This window comes from Erinaceus europaeus, chromosome 6, assembly GCF_950295315.1.
Source record: "Erinaceus europaeus chromosome 6, mEriEur2.1, whole genome shotgun sequence".
Lineage (NCBI taxonomy): Eukaryota > Metazoa > Chordata > Mammalia > Eulipotyphla > Erinaceidae > Erinaceus > Erinaceus europaeus.
The window spans coordinates 34,473,346-34,495,524 of NC_080167.1; the positions used below are offsets into that span (position 1 = coordinate 34,473,346).

The following is a 22,179-nucleotide window of genomic DNA, read 5'->3' on the forward strand; positions in this document are numbered from 1 at the left end:
GTTAAGCGCACATGGTGTGAAACACAAGGACTGGTGTAAGGATACTGGTTCCAGCCCCTGGCTCCCCACCTGCAGGAGGGTCGCTTCATGGACAGTGAATCAGGTCTGCAGGTGTCTGTCTTTCTCTCCCCATCTCTGGCTTCTCCTCCTCTCTTGATTTCTCTCTGTCCTATGTAACAATGACAACAATAAGGGGGAAATGGCTTCCAGGAGCAGTGGATCTGTAGCACAGACACTGAGCTCCAGTAATAACCCTGGAGGCAAAAAAAAAAAATAGATAAACTTATCAATGCCCATGTTCAGCAGGGAAGCAATTACAGAAGTCAGGCCTTATACCTTCTGCACCTCATAATGATCCTGGGTCCATACACCCAGAGGGTTAAATAGAAAAGCTATCAGGGGAGGGGATGGGGACACGGAATTCTTGTGGCATGAATTATGTGGAATTCTACCCCTCTTACCCTATGGTCTTGTCAGTATTTCCTATTTTTTTATTATTTTTATTTTATTTATTGGATAGAGACAGCCAGAAATCTAGAGGGAAGGGGGTGATAGAGAGGGAGAGACAGAGACACCTGCAACATTGCTTCACCACTTGCAAAGCTTTCCTCCTGCAGGTGGGGACTGGGGACTCGAACCCGGGTCCTTGTGCATTATCACATGTGCACTCAAACAGTTGTGCCACTGCCCAGTCCCGGTATTTCCATTTTATAAATAAAACTTATGTAAAAAAAAAAAGAAAAGAAAAAAACAGAAATAAGATTAAGTGAAAAAAAAAGCCATGGGCCCCTTGGAACATACCTAAAGTAGCCTTCCTACCTTCTTCCCATATGAGGACAATCTTACAATCTTGTTAATCATTATTAAACCACTAATAAAAATAAATAAATAAGCTTCGCCCCACTCTCTGGACGAAGGCTAGGTCGACATACTCTGCTACTAAAGGAAGACAGGTCCTGAAATGAGTGCAGCTAGACTGTTCCTAGCTATGACCATGGAATGTAAGCTCAGACCTAGAGGGATGCAGAGATTATACAGGCTCCTGTGCTGAATATGCACAAACATGGGCCCCAGATCAGATTGATAGGGTTTATAGTTAATGGTATTTATATACTTTTCCCATATTTGGGAGCTACTCTCTGCCCTTATTCAGCTTTCTAGTCCTATTCCCAACTCTGACTCTATCTTCCTAGACAATACCTCTAGCCCACCAGCATGTTACCTGTCAGGCTGAGGCAAAAAAGTGTCATGGGCCCCTTGGAATATACCTAAAATAGACTTCCAAGCTTCCTTCAACATGAAGACCCCAAATCTCACCTGCTATATTCTTGCCTTTAGGTTCCTGGTTATTAAACAAATTGTTCTGCTTTATATCTTAATGCTTTTCAACCACCAATTTGCAAATGCTATATTATGATGTCAACCTGACTTCCCTCACTAATGTGTCCTGGAATCCCACCTCTCCAGAGCCCTGCCCCACTAGGAAAAGATAGAAACAGGCTGGGAGTATACACTACCTTGTCAATGTCCATGTCCACTGGAGAAGCAATTACAGAAGCCAGAATTCCCACCTTCGGCACCCCATAATGATCCTGGGACCATACTCCCAAAGGGATAAAGAATAGGAAAGCTTCCAACGGAGGGGATCAGATATGGAACTCTCGTGGTGGAATTGTATGGAATTGTATCCATCTTATCCTACAATCTTGTCAATCATTATTAAATTGATTAAAAAAAAAATAAGAAAACAGGGGGTCGGGCGGTGGCGCAGTGGGTTAAGTGCATGTGGCGCAAAGCGCAGGGACCGGCGTAAGGATCCCGGTTCGAGCCCCCAGCTCCCCATCTGCAGGGGAGTCACTTCACAGGCGGTGAAGCAGGTCTGCAGGTGTCTATCTTTCTCTCCCCCTCTCTGTCTTCCCCTCCTCTCTCCATTTCTCTCTGTCCTATCCAACAACGAACAACATCAACAATGGCAATAATGATGCCCACAACGAGGCTACAACAAGTGCAACAAAAAGGGGGGAAAATGCCCTCCAGGAGCGGTGGATTCATGGTGCAGGCACGAGCCCAGCAATAACCCTGGAGGGGAAAAAAATATAAGAAAACAAAATATATAAATGCAGCAAATCACACAGATGAATAATCACTCCAAATGTGAACAGTATGAATTCAGCAATCAAAAGATAATACATGACTGAATGTATACAAAGAACAGGAGCTATCTACAATTTTGCATACAAGAAATTCACACTTGATAACAAGGCAAGCATAAACAGAAGAGTAAAAGGTTTAAGCAAGGTGTTCTATGCCAGTAATATATAGAAAAGGACAATAATTATAATATCAGGTAAGAGAAACATTAGGTCAATAAAGAAAATAAGGACAGATATAGAGACTCTAATGTTATTAAAGGAGCAATCCAACAATCAGAAGTAACATCACAAATATCTCCTTAACATCGGCGCTCTCAACTATACTGGGTTGTCCAACAACCCAACAGAGAACAAGTACTAAGTGACCTAAAGGGATTGCATGATTCACATTCATACAGTAATAGTTAAGGATCATATTACATGCTAATAGAAAAGACTCATCACCTGGACCAAAGGGAAAAAAAAAACAAACCAACAAATAGTGGCCTTAAAGCAACAGATGAGATAGGTATATACATAGAAACTTCTGACTCACAAGGAATGAATACACATTCTTCTAGATATAGAACTTCTCAAGAAGTAACTATGTGAAAACAGAAATCATAAGAAGGGTCATTTGTTTCTGATCACAGTGGGATGAAGCTGGGAATCAATCACAAAAGGGAAATGAAGAAAATATGAAACATGGAGACTAGTCAACATGATTACGAATCAGAAGAGATATAAAGAACTATCTGTCATAAAAGTGACAGAATGTGCTATTAGGCCTTATAAAATTCAGCAAAAAATGTATTAAGAGGGAAGTTCACAGCAATGGTAGGCCCACTTTAACAACAAAAAGTCAAATAAACCTGAAGGAACTAGGAAAGGAATGACAAAGAGATTAGAAAGTCAGCAAGAATGAAATAAAAAAAAAACAATGAAATTAGAGCTGGTTCATTGAAAGAATAAATTAAGTTGATAAAACCTTCATTAGAATCACTAAGTAAGAGAGGCATGATAAAAAGAAAGAGATGACTTTATATCAGAAATATAAGGGATCACAGAAAAATATTATTGGGGGGAGGGGGATAGACAGCATAATGGTTATGTAAAGAGACTCTCATGCTTAAGGCTCCAAAGTCCCAGGTTCAATTCCGTGCATCACTCAGCTCAGCAGTGCTCTGGTAATTAAAAAGAAAAAGGGAGTCAGGTGGTAGCGCAGCGGGTTAAGCGCAGGTGGCACAAAGTGCAAGGACCAGCTCAAGGGTCCTGGTTCGAGCCCCCGGCACCCCACCTGCAGGGAAGTCACTTCACAAGCGATGAAGCAGATCTGCAGGTGATTATCTTTCTCTCCCCCTTTCTGTCTTCCCCTCTTCATTTCTTTCTGTCCTATCCAACAACAATGATGACAACAAGAATAACTACAACAATAAAACAACAAGGCCAACAAAAGGGAATAAATAAATAAATATTTTTTAAAAATAAGAAAAGAAAAAGAAGAAGAGGTGGAGGAAGAAGAAGAAAAGAAAAATACTGAGGACCTAGTAGGGTTGTACTGTTATATGGAAAACTGAGAAATGTTATGCATGTACAAACTTTTGTATTTACTGTTGAATGTAAAACATTAATTCCCCAATAAAGAAATTTAAAGGGAGTCGGGCTGTAGCGCAGCGGGTTAAGCACAGGTGGCGCAAAGCACAAGGACCGGCAAAAGGATCCCGGTTCGAACCCCGGCTCCCCACCTGCAGGGGAGTCGCTTCACAGGCGGTGAAGCAGGTCTGCAGGTGTCTATCTTTCTCTCTTCCTCTCTGTCTTCCCCTCCTCTCTCCATTTCTCTCTGTCCTATCCAACAATGACAACAACAATAATAACTACAACAATAAAAAAACAAGGGCAACAAAAGGAAATAAATAAAATAAATATTAAAAAAAAAGAAATTTTAAAAAAGATCATAGTTAATTTGAAAAACACATAACAATATAATAAAACAAAAGATAGGTGGAGAAGTAAAAAACAAAAAAATAAGTAAAAGAAAGAGGATACTTAAAGCCATTAGAGAAAGCGGAGCCACCTGAAAGAATACTCCCATCTTACTATCAGATGATTTCTCAACAGGAACTGTAAGGCCAAGAAAAGGCTGGCAGTAGATAAGCAAAATTTTGAACGGAAATGATTTCTAGTCAAAATCAAACTAGGCCACCTAACACCATGCACCAAAATTAACTCAAAATGAATCAGTGACATGGTTATTAAGCCTGGAACTTTAAAAAACATAGACGAATACATTGGTGAAACGTTTCAGGACCTTAACATTAAAGATGTATTTGGAGAAACCACTTCATGGGCAAGGAGAACAAAAGCAAAAATGATTAAATGTGACTATATCAAATAAAAAAGTTGTTTATGCAACAACAAAAAAAGAAGAAAATATTATGAGCACATATTTGTAAACACACCAGACAACTTAAAAGAAATGGATACATGCACTCTTAGAAAGCCACACAACATTCTAGGACTGAACCAGACAGAACTAGCTTGCAGGTCTATCACAAGTGCAGAAATCATTAACCAAAAGTCTCCCCAAGTATGAAAGCCTAGATCCAGACAGCTTCATTGATGAGTCCTTAAAAAATAAAAAAATAGAGTTGTACCCCTCTTATCCTATGGTTTTATCAATGTTTCCTTTTTATAAATAAAAAATAAGATAAAATAAAATAAATAGAAATAACTTGTGTTAGTATAATACCAGTCCTAGGGAAAAAAAAAATCCAAAAGACATGAAAACACTGATTTAAAAGAATGTGCACTCCTATGTTCATAGTTTACTCAATATTGACAAAAAAAAAAAAGAAATTAATACCCATTAGCACATCAGTGGAAAAAGAAGTTGTGGGAAATATACTCAATGGACTACTACTCAGAAATTAGAAAAATATGACATTGTGTCATGTGGGGCAAAATGGGTAGAACTGAGGAGACTATAATTAACCAAAATAAGAAGTAAAAGACAACCACAGCATTACTACACTCATGTAAAATAAAGACTTTAAAAGAACCTGCAAAAAAAATTATAACCAAATGACTTAGACTGTGAAAACTACAACGGTTACTGAAGGAAATGGAAGGGCACATAAATGGACAATAAGTATAGAGTTCTATTTGGTGTGATGGCACCGGAATCTTGGTTCTGAGTGTGGCGAGTTGTATACACACACACACACACACACACACACACACACACACACAACTATGTTTCTACAGATTCACTGTAAATCAATGTTAAAGCAATAAAATATTTTTTAAAAGGAAGAGAAGCACAACTGAAGAAAAAATGGATAAAAATGTGCTATAATAATAAAACACATCAATCATATGATTGTTAATGCTATGAATTTAAACACAATAACAGTAATAGTAATAAAAATTCACAGTAGACATTAGTGAAACAGCAACCCAAATCACAGAGAAGATCACAAAGGTCTGAGAACTAAATTGATATTAACTACATAGAAACAATACCTAAATTTACAGCTACTTTCACAATGTTCAAAGTACAAGTAATTCTATATCCAGTAAAACTACCTTTCGGGAGTTGGGCTGTAGCGCAGCGGGTTAAGCGCAGGTGGCGCAAAGCACAAGGACCGGCATAAGGATCCCGGTTCGAACCCCGGCTCCCCACCTGCAGGGGAGTCGCTTCACAGGCGGTGAAGCAGGTCTGCAGGTGTCTATCTTTCTCTCCTCCTCTCTGTCTTCCCCTCTTCTCTCCATTTCTCTCTGTCCTATCCAACAACAACAACAACAATAATAACTACAACAATAAAACAACAAGGGCAACAAAAGGGAATAAATAAATAAAATAAAATAAAAAACTACCTTTCAAAGATAAAAATCATATATTTATTTATGGGCAAAAACAAAATGAGGATTTACTACAAAAAATGAAGCTTATTGTTTACATATCTTTTCTGAAAACAAAAAAATAAATAATAACTCTCCTAACTAATGAATTTCAAGAGTAAAATGATCCAAGAGGAAAGGTCTAACATTTAAGAATGAACTACCAATAGTAGGGACTGCTCCACTTTCTGAAGGGAGGCTAGGTCATGTTCTCTGCCACTCAAGGAAGACTGGTTCTAGCTGTGAGCTCAGTCTGACAAGAGACTTGGCAGTTATAGGCTCCAGTGCTAAATATAAATTGATATGGGCCCCAGGTTAGATCTATTTAGTAAATAGTTACTTACATTTACATATTTTCTTCAACTTTGCAAGCAACTTTCTGTCCTAATCTTGCTTACTACTTCTATTCTCAACATTGATACTAGGCAGTATTTCTAGTCCATCTTCATCTTAGCTATCAAACTCAAGCAAAGATTACCAAGACACAGGCATCTAGGAAATTCCTAAAATAGATTTCCTAGCTTCCTTCTACCCTAAGGTCCCTATTTTCATCTGCTCCATTTCTACCTTATGTAGAAATGTTTGTCAACAACAAACATTTTGTCTTGCTTTCCACCTTACTGCCCTTTCAGCCACCAAGTTCCAGATGCTACTCTGATTCTTTTTTTTTTTTCTCCTCCAGGGTTATTGCTGGGCTCGGTGCCTGCACCATGAATCCACCGCTCCTGGAGGCCATTTTTCCCCCTTTTGTTGCCCTTGTTGTAGCTTCGTTGTGGCTATTATTATTGCCCTTGTTGACGCAATTCGTTGTTGGATAGGACAGAGAGAAATGGAGAGAGATGGGGAAGACAGAGAAGGGGAGAGAAAGATAGACACCTGCACACCTGCAGACCTGCTTCACCGCCTGTGAAGCGACTCCCCTGCAGGTGGGGAGCCGGGGGCTCGAACCGGGATCCTTACCCCGGTCCCTGCGCTTTGCGCCACATGCGCTTAACCCACTGCGCCACCGCTCGATCCCCGCTACTCTGATTCTATCTTGACTTCCCTGGGCAGATGCTTCTTGGAACCTCACCTCTCCAGAGCTCTACCCCACCAGGAAAAGACAGAAACAGGCTAAAGGTATGGATTGACCTACCAATGCCCATTACCAGCAGAGAAGCAATTACAAAAGCAAGAACTCTTACCTTCTGCACCCCCAAAAGAATTTTGGTTTATACTCCCAGGGGGGTAAATGATAGGGGAAGTAAACCAGAGAGTTCAGTATCCCCATTCCACCAGGTCCTGAAGCTTTTGTCACCAGGAATCTTGTTATTATACTATCAGTAAAAGGGAAGTGAATCTGGAAAACACCAGAGGGAACCAGGTAATGTTTCTCTGAGAGAGAAGAGATAAAAGGGAAGACAACTGGAAGTAGTAATAGATGTAGGGGTACCTTAGAAAGGAAGTGAAGGCAGGACCATTGGGGAAAAAAATGGGGGAAAATATATACACAGATATTGATAGTTATTGACATCCCATATCAATGATATAGAACTATTACAGTTTCCAATGGAGGGGATAGGGACATAGAACTCTGGTGGTGGGAACTATATGGAATTATACCTCTATTATCTTACAATTTTTAAATAAATATTAAATCACTAATAAAAAATAAATTTAAATCTATGTTAAATTTCTGTCACCACATATAAAAAGGTCCATGTCCAGTGGAGAAGCAATTACAGAAGCCAGACCTTCCATCTTCTACACCCCATAATGATCCTGGGTCCATGCTCCCAGAGAGATAAAGAATAGGAAATTTTCATGGGAGAGAATGGGATACAGAACTCTGGTGGTGGAATTGTGTGGAATTATACCCCTCTTATCCTATGGTCTTGCTATGGTTTTGTTTTATAAATAAATTTTTAAAAAGTGCAGAAAAAAAGGGGGATCATTCTTGGGTCTCTCTTTAATGAACATAAATAAATACTTAGGAAGAAAATAGAACTCAGACTCAGGAGACATGTATGCTATGGAGTGGGGTGCCTAACACTAAAATGCAATAGCCGTCCTATATTAAGAGCTGAAAACCACTAATACAAATTATGACAAATAGCTACTAACATTACTTAGTATACACAGGAAGAAAGGACAAGATTTCCAAATTAGACAAGAGAAAACACAAGATAAAATTCACAATACATAGAGGTAGAAAAGAAGAGTGAGGTAGTCGGGCGGTAGCACAGCGAGTTATGCGCAGGTGATACAAAGCACAAGGATCAGAGTAAGGAAGAGAGAAACCCTAGAAGGAGCAAAGAGGAGGGAGGAAATGTGGGACAAAGTGTAAAATAAAATGCAACTCTACCATTAATTACAATTATTGTATATTAAATAAATTACAAGGACTGTCATACTGAATAAAAAATGTCAAAAATCAAGGAAATACAAGCATAAAGAGGCTTAGCAATAGAGTGAACAAGAGCAGCATAGGAATTCAGGCCACCTGGCTCTAGTTCACTATGCCTGGGGGGGGGATGTCAACATAAAATTTAAACATACAAATTTACTTTGGAAATATCAACCATGATCTATTAAAATTATTTTTTATGTTTTTCTATGCAAAAATGTCTCACTGACTTTCCCTACAACCCAATATAACCTGACTTTATGTTTTGTACATATACAAAGGGCATTCTAATCTTTTAAGCTATATAAAATATTTAAATACTATATTTTAAAATCCAATCAATAGTTTTTATTTTCCTTCAAAATTACATAGTAGAGATAAACTAATTCAATTTTCATAGAAAGCAAATTCTAAAAGACTGGACTTTTTTCATGAAATACAACTCCAAAAAGACTGGCTACTACAGACTTTGGAAGATTACCCCCCTGCCTCCCACACCCCCTGGTGACCCTCCATCACTCCCACACCAGTTAGAAAATAACATACACAATACAGAAGAAGTAAAGAAAGGAGAAGGGGGCGGGGGAAGGGGAGGGGAGAGGAGGAGATGTGTTGTGTCCAGTCACATACAAAAATGAAAATACTGTTATAACCAAAAGTATCAAAAACTATAGCTTGGGTAGTATAATATAAGTCTTTTAAGTTAAAAGTCTACTGGGTTACTCAGATTTTTACATTGAATAAGTTACAGAACCAATACTGTTTATAAGAGAACATGATTACTCTAAAGCCTCATGTTAGTAACTCTGCAAGAAATCAGGAAATTGACCCTCCTCACCTACTTTCATTACACTTCCCTCAAGCATTTCAAAGCTAATCTTGTCAGACAAAATAAGGAATGCAAAAGCTGAATAAGGGGAAGAGACTGGCATACTTTAATGATAACTCTTTAAGTCAATACCAGGCCACCCCGTCACCTGGGGCCCTAGACAGGGAGTCCTGGGATTCCCACACAGACATGATGGGCATAGACCTCTAACAGAGCCCTCTCACCACTGTCACTGGTCATCTCTATCAGGAAGAACATAATGGACCCCTTTGTGGGCCCCCCTAGGACTCTGCCCTCAGTGTGGATCAACAATGGTAGAGACTGTTCTATTCTCCAAAGGGAGGTTGGATAACATACTCTACCTACCACCCGAGGAAGATGGGTCCTGAAATTAGAGCAAGAATGTTCCTAGCCATGACCACAGAATGCGAGCTGGATGCAGAGGTTACATAGGCTCCCATGCTGAATATGGACGCCAGATCAAATCAACAGGGTTTACAGTTAACAATATTTATACACTTTCCCCATATTTGGGATCTACTTTCTTCCCTGATCCAACTTTCTAGTCCCTTTTCCAACTATGACACCATCTCCCCAAACAGTAACTTAGGTCACCTGCAATCAAATGTCAGGCTCAGGCAAAAACTAGTAAAGTTATGAGCCCCTAGAATATACCTAAAATAGATTTACTATCTTTTTCCAAAATGGAGACCCCAAATCTTCATCTGCAATATTTCTGCCTTTATGTTCATGATTAGTCAACAATTTGTTCTGCAAACTCTTTTTTCAGCTACCAGGTTCCAGATGATACCATGATGCCAACCGGACCTTCCTAGGTAGACAACCCCACCAATATGTCCTGGAGCTCCACCTCCCCAGACCTCTGCCCCACTAGGGAAAGAGACAGACAGGATGGGAGTATGGATTAACCTGTCAATGCCCATGTTAAGCGGGGAAGCAATTACAGAAGCCAGACCTTCCAGCTTCTGCACCCCATAATGATCCTGGGTCCATACTCCCAGAGGAATAAAGAATAGGGAAGCTATCAAGAGAGGGGATGGGATACAGAGTTCTGGTGGTAGGAATTGTGTGGAATTGTACCCCTCTTATACTATAGTCTTATTGGTGTTTCCATTTTATAAATAAAAACCATATAAAAAATTAAATAAATAAAAACAACATATATTCTCACCAAAAAAAAAAAAAAAAGAATCAGGACATTGGACATAAAAGTACCTCATGAAATACATCAGGATTTCCAGGGTTAAAAAGTGATGGCAATTTTTCTTCTAATCCTCTTACTATTTCTGGCCAGACAGAATTCACCAAAAAATCATACCCAGGGACCGTATTGCATTTTTCACTGTAATATAAGAGATAAATTTTAGTCAAATATACTCCAGCTTTCTATTTAAAAGAGCATTATACCACAGCATTACTTCTACTAAAAGTTTCTCAGTCTAAAACTTATTTCAACCTTATATTAAAAAAAAAAAAAAAACAACTATACTTCTCTGTTAACTAGTTTCCAGATCCAAACTTTTTTTAGTTGATTTTTTTTTATTGGGGTGTATAAATGTTTTACAGTAAATACAGTTTTTGATACACATGTAAAATTTCTCTAGAACACTCTCACCCTCAGCCTAGGTCCATCTCCACCATCATATACCTGATGAAACCCCCCATTCCATCATCCAGAATCCTTTACTTTGGTGAAAGATATCAAATCCAGTCCAAGTTCTGCCTTGTGTTTCTACTTTCTGTTCTTATTTCTCAATTTTTGTCCATGAATGAAACCATCCTATATTTATCCCTTTCTTTCTGGCTTATCTCACTTAACATGATCCCTTCAAGCTCCATCCAAGGTGAGGTGAAGAATGTGAATTCAACATTTTCAGTAGCTGAGTAGTATTCCATTGTGGAAATATACACCAGAACTAACTTACTTACTTAACTTCTTCCTTCTTTCCATTCTTCCTTTTTCCTACCTTTCTTTCACTCGGTTGAAACATGCAGAACAGTAGAAGAATTAAACTAAACCTCTATATTTCACCAAACACAGAAGTAAATTCCAGCTGGATCAAGGACTTGGATGTTAGACCAGAAACTATTAAAAACTTAGAGAAAAATGTTGGCAGAAGTCTTTTCCATCTAAATTTTAAAGGCATCTTCAATGATAAGATCCAATTACAAAGAAGACTAAATAAAAAATATGCCAATGGGACTACAACAAATTACAAAGTTTCTGCACAGCAAAAGAAACCACCACCCAAACAAAGAGACTCCTTACAAAATAGGAGAAAATCTTTACATGTCATATATCAGACAAGTGGCTAATAACCAAAATATATAAAGAGTTCACCAAACTCAGCAACAAAAAAAAACAAGTGATCCCATCTAATAATGGGGAGAGGATATGAACAGAATGTTCAAAACAAGAAATCCAAAAGGCCAACAAACATGAAAAAAATGCCCCAAATCAAATGATTGTTAGAGAAATACAAATAAAGACAACAATGAGATACCACTTCACTCCTGTGAGAATGTCATTCATCAGAAAAGGAGCAACAAATGCTGGAGAGGCTGTGAGATAAAGAAACCCTCTTGCACTGCTGGTGGGAATATCAATTCATCTATCCCCTGAGGCGAGCAGTCTGGAGAACCTCAGAAGGCTAGAAGTGGATCTACCCATGATGCTGCAATTCCTCTCCTGGGGATATGACCTAAATAACAAAACATACCCATCCAAAAAAAGATTTATATATACCTATGTTCATAGCAGCACAATTTGTAATAGCCAAAACCTGGAAGCAACCCAGGTGCTCAACAACAGATGAGAGGCTGAGTAAGTTGTAGTATGTATATACAATGGAATACTACTCAGGTATTAAAAATGGTGATTTCACCATTTTCACCCCATCTTGGGTGAAGCTTGAAGGAATCATGTTAAGTGAGATAAATCAGAAACAGAAGGATAAATATGGGATGATCTCACTCATAGACAGAAGTTGAAAGACAAGAACAGAAGGGAAAACACAAAGCAGAACTTGTTCTGGTTTTGGTGTACTGCACCAAAGTCAAAGACTCTGGGGGGTGGGGGAGGGCTCAGGTTCTGGATCATCATGGCAGAGGAAGATCTAGTGGGGGTTGAACTGTTGTTATGTAGAAAACTGAGAAATATTATGTATGTACAAACTATTGTATTTTACTGTTGACTGTAAACCATTAACCCCACAGTAAAGAAAAAAAAATAGATAAGCTCTAAGCACAGCATTTTAAGTTACCTTGAGATGGCTCCTCCTGTGACTTCTTGAAGTAGGCAGCAATGGTGAGGAAGAAATTCAAGGAGTTTTTCATACATGATCTGAAGGCCATCTGGATGAGACTCAACAATCTGCTCTCCAATCACCTATTAAAAGAAATACATTTTTTTAAGGGTGGTTTGGGAGATGGTTCAGTGGAAGACTGTCTGCTCCCCAAGTGTGAAATTTTGTGTTTGATCCCTGATACCGAATGAGAGTAATATGGAGCACTTAATGGATAAAGAAGCAGCGCTTTGCTTTTTCTCTCTCTTTTTTTTTAAATGGATAGTGTGCAATACAATACAATACAAAAACACATGTGTGAGACCATGTGGATTCAATATACTGAAAAAAATTCATCTTTTTTTTTCAGGTTGTCACTAGGATTTCATTACTCCTGTCTAACTTTTCTAGACAGAAAAAGAAACAGATAGATATCACAGTACCAAACTTCTCTCAATGCAGTGGAGTCTGGGTTCAAAGTGAGCTATCCAAGTGAGCTATCTTGCTGGCTCAGGAATATCATATTTTAAAAGCATCTAGGAGTCGGGCAGTAGCGCAGTGGGTTAAGCGCACATGGCGCAAAGCGCAAGAGCTGGTATAAGGATACCGGTTCGAGCCCTGGCTCCCCACCTGCAGGGGCGTTGCTTCACAAGCAGTGAAGCAGGTCTGTAGGTGTCTATCTTTCTCTCCCCCTCTCTGTCTTCCCCTCCTCTTTCCATTTCTCTCTGTCCTATCCAACAACGACATCAACAACAGCAATAATAACTACAACAACAATAAAAAAAAAAAGCACCTATGGCAGTCGGACAGTAGTGCAGTGGGTTAAGCGCAGGTGGTGTGAAACACAAGGACCGGTGTAAGGATCCTGGTTCAAGCCCCGGCTCCCCACCTGCAGGGTAGTCGCTTTACAGGCTATGAAGCAGGTCTGCAGGTGTCTCTCTTTCTCTCCTTCTCTCTGTCTTCCCCTCCTCTCTCCACTCCTCTCTGTCCTATCTAACAATGATGACATCAATAACAATAAAAAGCAAGGGCAACAAAAGGGAAAATAAATAAAAATTAAAAAGCATCTATAAGAAAATTGTGAACTATATACCACTAAAAAAGAATAAAGAAAACCTTCAGTGGCTGGAAAGGTGACTCAGTGGCAGTGTATAGGATATGCATGAGTGAGGTTCTAAGTGTGATCTCCCACACTGCACTGATGGTATAGTTTGATAATTAATAAACAGTCATATATATACATGACTACTTATATATATGTGTGTGTTTATTGATTTTTTTTACAACTCCAGTATCATTGTATTGAGTAAATATTAGTTTACAAGATCTTTGTTGTCATAAGGATACACGTATTCCATATTGCCCGTAATATGTATCAGTACACTTTATCCTGACTTTAGCAACCATCTTATTCTACCAGAGGGACTTAGGTGTCCAGTCTCCCCTTACTGCTCCTTTTTTCTCCCTACTGAGCCCTCAAACTTCTGTGACAGATTACAGTCTATTAGGATTCACCCAGTATTAATTATCCTTTGCTTTTTTTTCCTAACAATTTCCCATAATAATAGCTTCTTATTGGCCTTCTCTTCTACTATCATTCAGATTAGGGAAAAGAAAAAAGAAAGAAAGAAAGAAAGAAAGAAAGAAAGAAAGAAAGAAAGAAAGAAAGAAAGAAAGAAAGAAAGAAAGAAAGAAAGAAGGAAAGAAGGAAAGAAAGAAAGAAAGAATTAGGATCTACCTGCACCTGCATATCAGATTTCAGGCTGAGGCAAAAAAAAAAAAAAAAAAAGTCCCTTTGAAATATAACTAAACTATGCCTACTAGCTATCTACAAAATGGAGGACACCCCAACACTTCATCTGCAGTATTCCAGCCTTTAGGTCCATGATTGTTCAACAATTTGTTTGGCTTTATATATTAACTCTCTTTTCAGCCACCAGGTTCCAGATGCTAGCAGGATGCGACCAGACTTCCCTGAACAAACAACCCCATTTGGAGTTCCGCTTCCCCAGAGCCCTTCCCCACTAGGGAAAGAGAGAGACAGGCTGGGAGTATGGATCGACCAGTCAGCGCCCATGTTCAGTGGGGAAGCAATTACAGAAGCCAGCCCTTCCACCTTCTGCATCCCACAATGATCTTGGGTCCATACTCCCAGAGGGTTAAAGAATAGGAAAGCTATTAGGGTAGGGGATGGGATATGGAGGTCTGGTGGTGGGAACTATGTATAGTTGTACCCCTCTTATCCTATGGTTTTGTCAATGTTTCCTTCTTATAAATAAAAAATTTTAAAAAAAGAAAAGAAACAAACACTTAAAAAAAAAACCAAAAAACTCTGGGAGGAGGGGGAGGATAGAGTCTCAGCTTCACTATAGGGAGGTGGGGTAGGGGCACAGACCTTTGGGGAGAGAGAAAAAAAAATAAGAGTAGGACAATAGAAATGGAGGCTCAACAAATACTGTGTGAAAATTAGTAGAGTCAGTGCTGCAGAACCATAAAATTATTCCCATTTCCAAGGATATTCACAATTCTGAGTTAAGTATTTGGAACTATTAGCAAACTTTCTAATAATATTTAGAGAAAATAATGGACTGAGATTAAGAATGATTTCATGATTGCAGGGGTGAAGGTAGCAAAATGCTATTGTTTCTATATCTTGTTTTATTTGTGTGATACATTAAATCCTTAATGTTAATTCAATTTGTAAAAAAAAAAAGTGAAATTACATGGTGATAAGCAAAAAATTATATGCACCCCCTATGCTATAGAAACCACCTAAATGCCCTACAGCAGATGACTTGATAAAGATGTTGTGAGATATATATATTTTCTTACATTTATTTATTTATTTATTTTTTGGATAGAGACCATCAGAAATCAAGAGGGAAGGGAGGGATAGAGAGGGTGAGAGACAGAGAGACACCTGCAGCACTGTTTCACCACCTGTGAAACTTTTCTCCCTGAAGGTGGAAACTGGGGGCTTGAACCTGGGTCCTTGCACACTGTAACATGTACACTCAACCAGGTGTGCCACCACCCGGCCCTGAGATATAATATAGACACAAAAAGGATGAAATTGGAGGTGATTAGATTGAATGAAATAATAGATGAAGGTAAACTGCCAGATGACTTCACTCATGTAGAATACAGATGACTAAAGCGAATGAACTTGCAAAAAAACAACAAAAAAATAACCAGATCCTTGCACATTATGAGAACTAAGATGATTCAAGGGAAAGAGGGTGGAAGGGTGAGCGTGTGAGAGGACAGAATTTTAGTGTGTGTGTGTGTGTGTGGGGGGGGGGGGGTCGTGGTGACTTAAGTGCATGAAAATACTCCTGAAATAAAAGTTAAATCAATCATACAAACATTAAAAATAAAAGGTTTGTTACTTTTTACTACTGAGCAATATTCCTGACTGTAATTAAGCATGGTATACATGTATTATACCTAATTTAATTCAGGGGCCAGGCAGTAGCACACCAAGTGCATACAGTACAGTGGGCAAGGACCAGGGTTTAAGTCCCTGGTCCCCACCTGCAGGGGGAAATCTTCACGAGTGGTGAAGCAGGGCTGCAGGGGTCTCTCTCTCTCTCTCTCTCTCCATATATATATTTCCCCTCCCTTGTCAATTTCTCTCTGTCTCTATCCAATAATAAATAAATAAATTTAATCCAACCACAGATGGAAATCTGTACAACTTTCAACTGTAAAATTATGAATAACTGGGAGTCAGGTGGTAGCACAGAGGGTTAAGCGCACATGGCGCAAAGTACAAGGACCAGCATAAGGATCCCGGTTGAAGCCCCCAGCTCCCCACCTGCAGGGGGGTCATTTCACGAGCAGTGAAGCAGGTCTGCAGGTGTCTTTCTCTCTGTCTTCTCCTCCTCTCTCCATTTCTCTCTGTCCTATCCAACAACAATGATATCAGTAACAACAACAATAATAACTACAAGAATAAAACAACAAGGGCAATAAAAAGGAATAAATATTTTTTTTAAATCATGAGTAATTCTGTGAACATAAAAATAAATAAAATTAAAAACTGGGTAGGAGAGAGAACTCACTGAGTAGAGCACCCACATTGCCTATCATGTACATAACCCAGGTTCAACTACCAGTACAACATGGGAGGTGCTATAGCAATGAAGAAAGCTCTAGTGCTATCGTCTCTCACTCTAGATAGAGTGGCTAGTTATACATACACACTAAATTAAAAGTCATTAAGGTTTAATTAATATGTGACTGTAAGTTCAAGATTTCTTTAGTATAAAAGATTCAGTTCAATAAAAATTAAAGATGTGAATTAGTAAATGAAATATTTGCATGTGCCCTTGGAGGTGACATAGCAGGTAAAATACATGATTTGCAAGCATCATGTCCTGAATTTAATCCTAGCATCACATACGCTAGAGAAATATTCTCTCTCTCTTTTCTTGCATCTTTCTTGCTCTCATTAAAAATGGACCTACCCTACGACCCAGCAATTCCTCTGTTTGGGATTTATCCAAAGGAAACAAAGCCATCTATCTGAAGAGACTATGCATACTTACATTCACAGCAGCACATTTTTTTTCTTTTACATTCACAGCAGCACATTTTTTTTTCTTTTTCATTTTTTAAAAACCTTTGTTTTTTTCATTTATTCATTCATTTTTTGAATAGGGACAGAAACTGAGAGGGAAGGGAAAAAACAGAGATAGAGAATGAAAAGACACCAGCAGCACTGCTCATGAATCTTTCCTTCTGCAGGTAAGTACCTGGAGCTTTAACCTGAATCTTTGCACACTGCAACATGTACACTCTACTAGCTGTTCCACTCTCCAGGCCCTAAACAGTACAATTTATAATAGGCCAAACTGGGAGACAATGCAGATACCCAGCTGGGAAGAGATGTCCAACATGCCCAACAGATGAGTGGCTAAGAAAGGTGTGATATATACACACCACAGAATACTATGCAACTGTTAAAAATTACTCCATCTCCTTTGCCATATCTTGGTCAGAACTTGGATGTATCATGTTGAGTGAGATAAGCAAGAAAGAGAAGGACACACTTTGAATGATCTCACTCATAGTTGAAACCTAAGAAGCAAGACCAGTTAAGGAAAATATAACATGAAAATTGGACTGGGTTGGTGTCTTGCACCAAAGCAAAGGACGTTGGGTGGAGAAGGTTATATGATGGGGTAGAGAGACTCTACTATGAGGAGTTGAGAAGTTGTATCCAGGTGTCAACAGCTGTATTGTTAAATCCTTAAACCTTCAATAAAATAGATAAAAATTCTGAAAAATAAATGAACAAACCTTTTAAAAGTATTTTCACTTATTGATAAAGAAATAGTGCCAATAATTACATTTTCACCCTCATAGAGCTAGTCATGAAAAGCAATGGGATGTAAGTAGAGGGAACTGAAAGCCCACTTATTCTTAGCAATAATGAAACTGGCACGATTATTAAAATTAATCTCTAAATTTCTGTTTTTTAGTTTCTTTTTTTTAAATCTTTATTTATTTATTGGCTAGAAATAGCCAGAAATCGAGAGGGAAGGGGGAGGTAGAGACCCCTGCAGCCCTGCCCTCTAAATTTCATTTTTAATCAGTAGGATTAAGTTAAGGTGATCTCTGGGTTATAAAAATTGCTAGAAAACACTAGAGAGCATGCACAATTCTCAGTATGCCAAGTGTAACCAACTGGCAACAACATCCCTTTTTTCCACAACTGGCACTAAAATCAAAATATGAGACTCTTCAAAGAAAGATGTGCTTTATTTAATTTTCCCCCTTTGCAAATGGAAAACTTACATCACGAAGTCATTCATGGTGACTAGTATACTTTGTACATAAAGAATGAAAGATCATTCACATCAAAAGGTAACTGGAAGAAAACTGCAACCACTAAGGATAAGATCTATGACTTATTGGCCTGAACCAGATGAAACTGCCATTATGAATACTAGTAATATCATACAGTCTACATTTTGACTTTTCAAATGCAGAATAGACTCACATCCTATATTATAATTGTGTTTCCCAATAGGTGAAGGATTCTGAGGAGTCAAGTTATGAATTTAAGATCTTACTGTTCATTTAATAGTCCCTCCTTCTGTCTTTTTGGCCTGAGTCAGGCGAAATGTCATCTATTCTGTATATACATATTCCACCAGGCAAGCACACTACAATACTGACATCTGCTTACTTATCTTATTTACCTATTTACTAGACCAGTAGTTGATGAAAATTTTTTGATGTTTAACTTATATATCATAAAACAGTAAAGTCATGAGCCCCTTGGAATATACCTAAAATATAACTACTAGCTTTTTCCAAAATGGAAACCCCAAATCTCATTTGTTATATTCTTGCCTTTAGGTTCCTGATTATTCAACAATTTGTTCTGCTTTATATCTTAAAGCTTTTTCAGCCACCAAATTGCAGATGTTACCATGATGCCAACCTGACTTCCCTGAACAGATGACCTCACCAATGTGTCCTGAAACCCCACCTCTCCAGAGCCCTGTCCCACTAGGGAAAGACAGACAGGCTGGAAGTATGGATTGACTTGTCAATGTCCATGTTCAGTAGAGAAACAACTACAGATGCTAGACCTTCCACAGATGCTAGATCATTCCCATAATGATCCTGGGTCCACATTCCCAGAGGGATAAAGAATAAGAAAGCTTCCAAATAAAATAAATATTTAAAAAAAAAAAAAAAAGGGAGTCGGGCCGTAGCACAGCGGGTTAAGCGCAGGTGGTGCAAAGCACAAGGACCGGCATAAGGATCCCGGTTCGAACCCCGGCTCCCCACCTGCAGGGGAGTCGCTTCACAGGCGGTGAAGCAGGTCTGCAGGTGTCTATCTTTCTCTCTTCCTCTCTGTCTTCCCCTTCTCTCTCCATTTCTCTCTGTCCTATCCAACAACAACAACAATAATAACTACAACAATAAAACAACAAAGGCAACAAAAGGGAATAAATAAATAAAATAAATATTAAAAAAAAAAAAAGAAAGCTTCCAATGGAGGGGATGGGATATGGAACTCTGGTGGTGGGAATTGGGTAGAATTGTATGCCACTTAGCCTATAGTCTTATTGGTTACTATTAAATCAATAAATTAAAAAAAAATAAGCATCTTGACATACCCTCTTCTTAGGCAAGACCCCAGTCCTCATTAAATTAAGGTAATCTCTAGGTTATAAAAATTGCTAGAAAACACTAGAGAGTATGTCAAGTGTAACCAACTGGCAACAACATCCCTTTTTTCACAACTGGCACTATAGTTAATTATGAGACTCTTTACAGAAAGATCTGCTTTATTTTCTTCTATTTCTCCCACATAAGTATCAAAGGCAGAATAATTCTGAAAACATTTGTAACAGGTGCACAAACCTCATCTATGTATGGTTTCACTAGTATTTGACCAACTAATGCCTCTGCATCCCGTGTTTTATCAATCGTGGCATAAGTCCGCAAGCAGTGCCGTATTATATCAACATTAGAAGTCTGAAGACCTTGTAAGAGAAGACTTTCCAGTGACTGTTGTAACATAGCTGTAATGCCAGCTATACGCTAAAAGAAAATAATAATAATAATAATAAACAAATGTAAATAAAGTTCAAGTTGGAATAATTCCTATAAACTTAAATATATACCATGCTTATTAGAATAGCAAATAATACACATAAATTTAAATGTTATTTTTTTCCTGGAAAATACAAATGAATTTCTCTTTCTATCCACATTTTGCTTTAACAGAGTGTTACAGACAGAAAAACATTGAAAAAGAAAGTTACTTTTATCTTATGCTACAGAGTAAATCTCACAAACATCTATTTAAAGCCTAATTAAGGGTTTTGGGTAAATTAACTCTGGCTATACCATATAATGTGTCAAGTTATATGAAATTCAGAATTAGTTTTTACTCAAAATTCAAAAAATATATCTGTGTCTTTACATAATATCTATAATGTGTGGCATCTAAGAACCAAGGGCACAAACACTGAAATATTCAAGCTTCAAAATTCTACAGATCACAATTATCAAAGGATATTAGTAAAGGTAAGTCCAACTTGGAAAATTCCTAAATACCAGACTATGTAAATCTAATCAATACTTACTGGTCTTACTTTGTCCAAAAGAGGCATGCCTTTGCTTTGAACAGCATGAAACTGCAACTGGTTAAATTCTGTGGCAATTCTTTCCAAAATTTGTCCAGTTAAAAGTGGGCTTTAAGAATAATTATAGAAATTTAATTCTCGATAATTTTTAATTTCCAGGATAATATACTACACAATTAGAAATGGTTAGGTGTTAGCCCGGGAGGTGGCACAGTGGAAATGGTTAGGTGTTAGCACCCACTGAGTTCTAATATTCTTACTTTTGTTTAATGTCTTTATTTATTATTGGATAAAGACAGAGAGAAATTGAGAGGGGAGGGAAGGGGAGACAGAGAGGGAGAGAAACAGAGAGACACCTGCAGCCATGCTTCACCATTCGTTTCCCCCTACAGGTGGCAACCAGGAGCTTGAACCCAGGTCCTTTCACACTGTAATGTGAGCACTTAACAAGGTGCACTACCTGCTGGCACTGGGCTTTAATTTTCTTCAGAAGTATTCTTCCATGGTCCCTTTGTTATAAGATAAAAATTAAAGCATCTTTTCTGTTATTGTTTGTACTCTGAGTCTTAAACACAGTATGTTGTAGGTACATAGGAGAGTTAAGCCTAAGTCATTGATACTACCTTACTTTGGCTCATAGGGCAAAGGCAAAAAGCAGGAACTGGACGAAGTTAACGTGGATACAATTATGTTACCACTCTCTTTTCCTGTCTCTAGTATTTATGAACTTTTACATTATTTCTCTTGTTCTTTTTCCCTACTCTTATTTATACCCAAATTCTCTTCTACTTTTCTCATTTTCCTTCTTCTAAAATATTTCTAATATTTCTTCAATACCCATTATTTTTGTCACCTCAATAAAATAAAACTGGTCCTCTAGATGCAATAAATGAAATATCTCAAAACTGCTTTAAGTTGAAATAAAGTGTACTTTAAATTTATAATTCCAAAGCAGTCAATTTACATGTACATTGTAGTCCAAATGAGAGAATATTCTTGGAGAATCTGTAATAAATGTACTTTTTCCTCCCTCTTAAACACAGTATAAAACATCATTCAAAAGGAAGTTAAATAAGAATAAAAAATTAAAACTGAACTACTTGTTGGACTTTTCTTAGGTATCCTGTATGTGTCAGGCGAACATGACAACTACTACACTACGGAAACCCTGTGATGATCAAAAAATTAGTGAGAAAAACAGTCTACATAAGAAAATATAAAATGCCATGTTGTCGCTGGTTATCTGGTAGCATCCAAATCACTTGAATATGAGTATAGTTGCCCAGAGGTTGATCAATCTAAAAGGCTAATTCTTTGCTCTTAACCTACCATGAACTTATTACTTAAAAGTTATTTAAATGCATCTTGGTCTAACAAACATGATTTCTTTACTATTCATTTATATTTCCTTGGTTTCTCTTTTGTCAAAATCCAAAGTCGATGGGAGTCGGGCCATAGCGCTGTGGGTTAAGCGCAGGTGGCGCTAAGCGCATGGACTGACTAAGGATCCTGG

The 22,179-nt window shown here is 38.1% G+C and overlaps 1 protein-coding gene across 3 annotated transcripts in view; it reads right to left on the reverse strand.

Moving 5' to 3' along the window:
* The window catches only part of COG2 (component of oligomeric golgi complex 2), a 118,059-nt gene that overhangs the window by 57,778 nt on the left and 38,102 nt on the right, over positions 1 to 22,179 (reverse strand). For all 3 annotated transcript variants that reach the window (XM_060192028.1, XM_007535127.3, XM_016193436.2), the window contains exons 6-9: positions 20,667 to 20,775; positions 19,939 to 20,118; positions 12,532 to 12,656; positions 10,484 to 10,610 (exon numbers count right to left, since the gene is read on the reverse strand). In XM_060192028.1, coding sequence (XP_060048011.1) covers positions 10,484 to 10,610; positions 12,532 to 12,656; positions 19,939 to 20,118; positions 20,667 to 20,775 — 541 coding nt within the window. The remainder of the gene's footprint in view (positions 1 to 10,483; positions 10,611 to 12,531; positions 12,657 to 19,938; positions 20,119 to 20,666; positions 20,776 to 22,179) is intronic.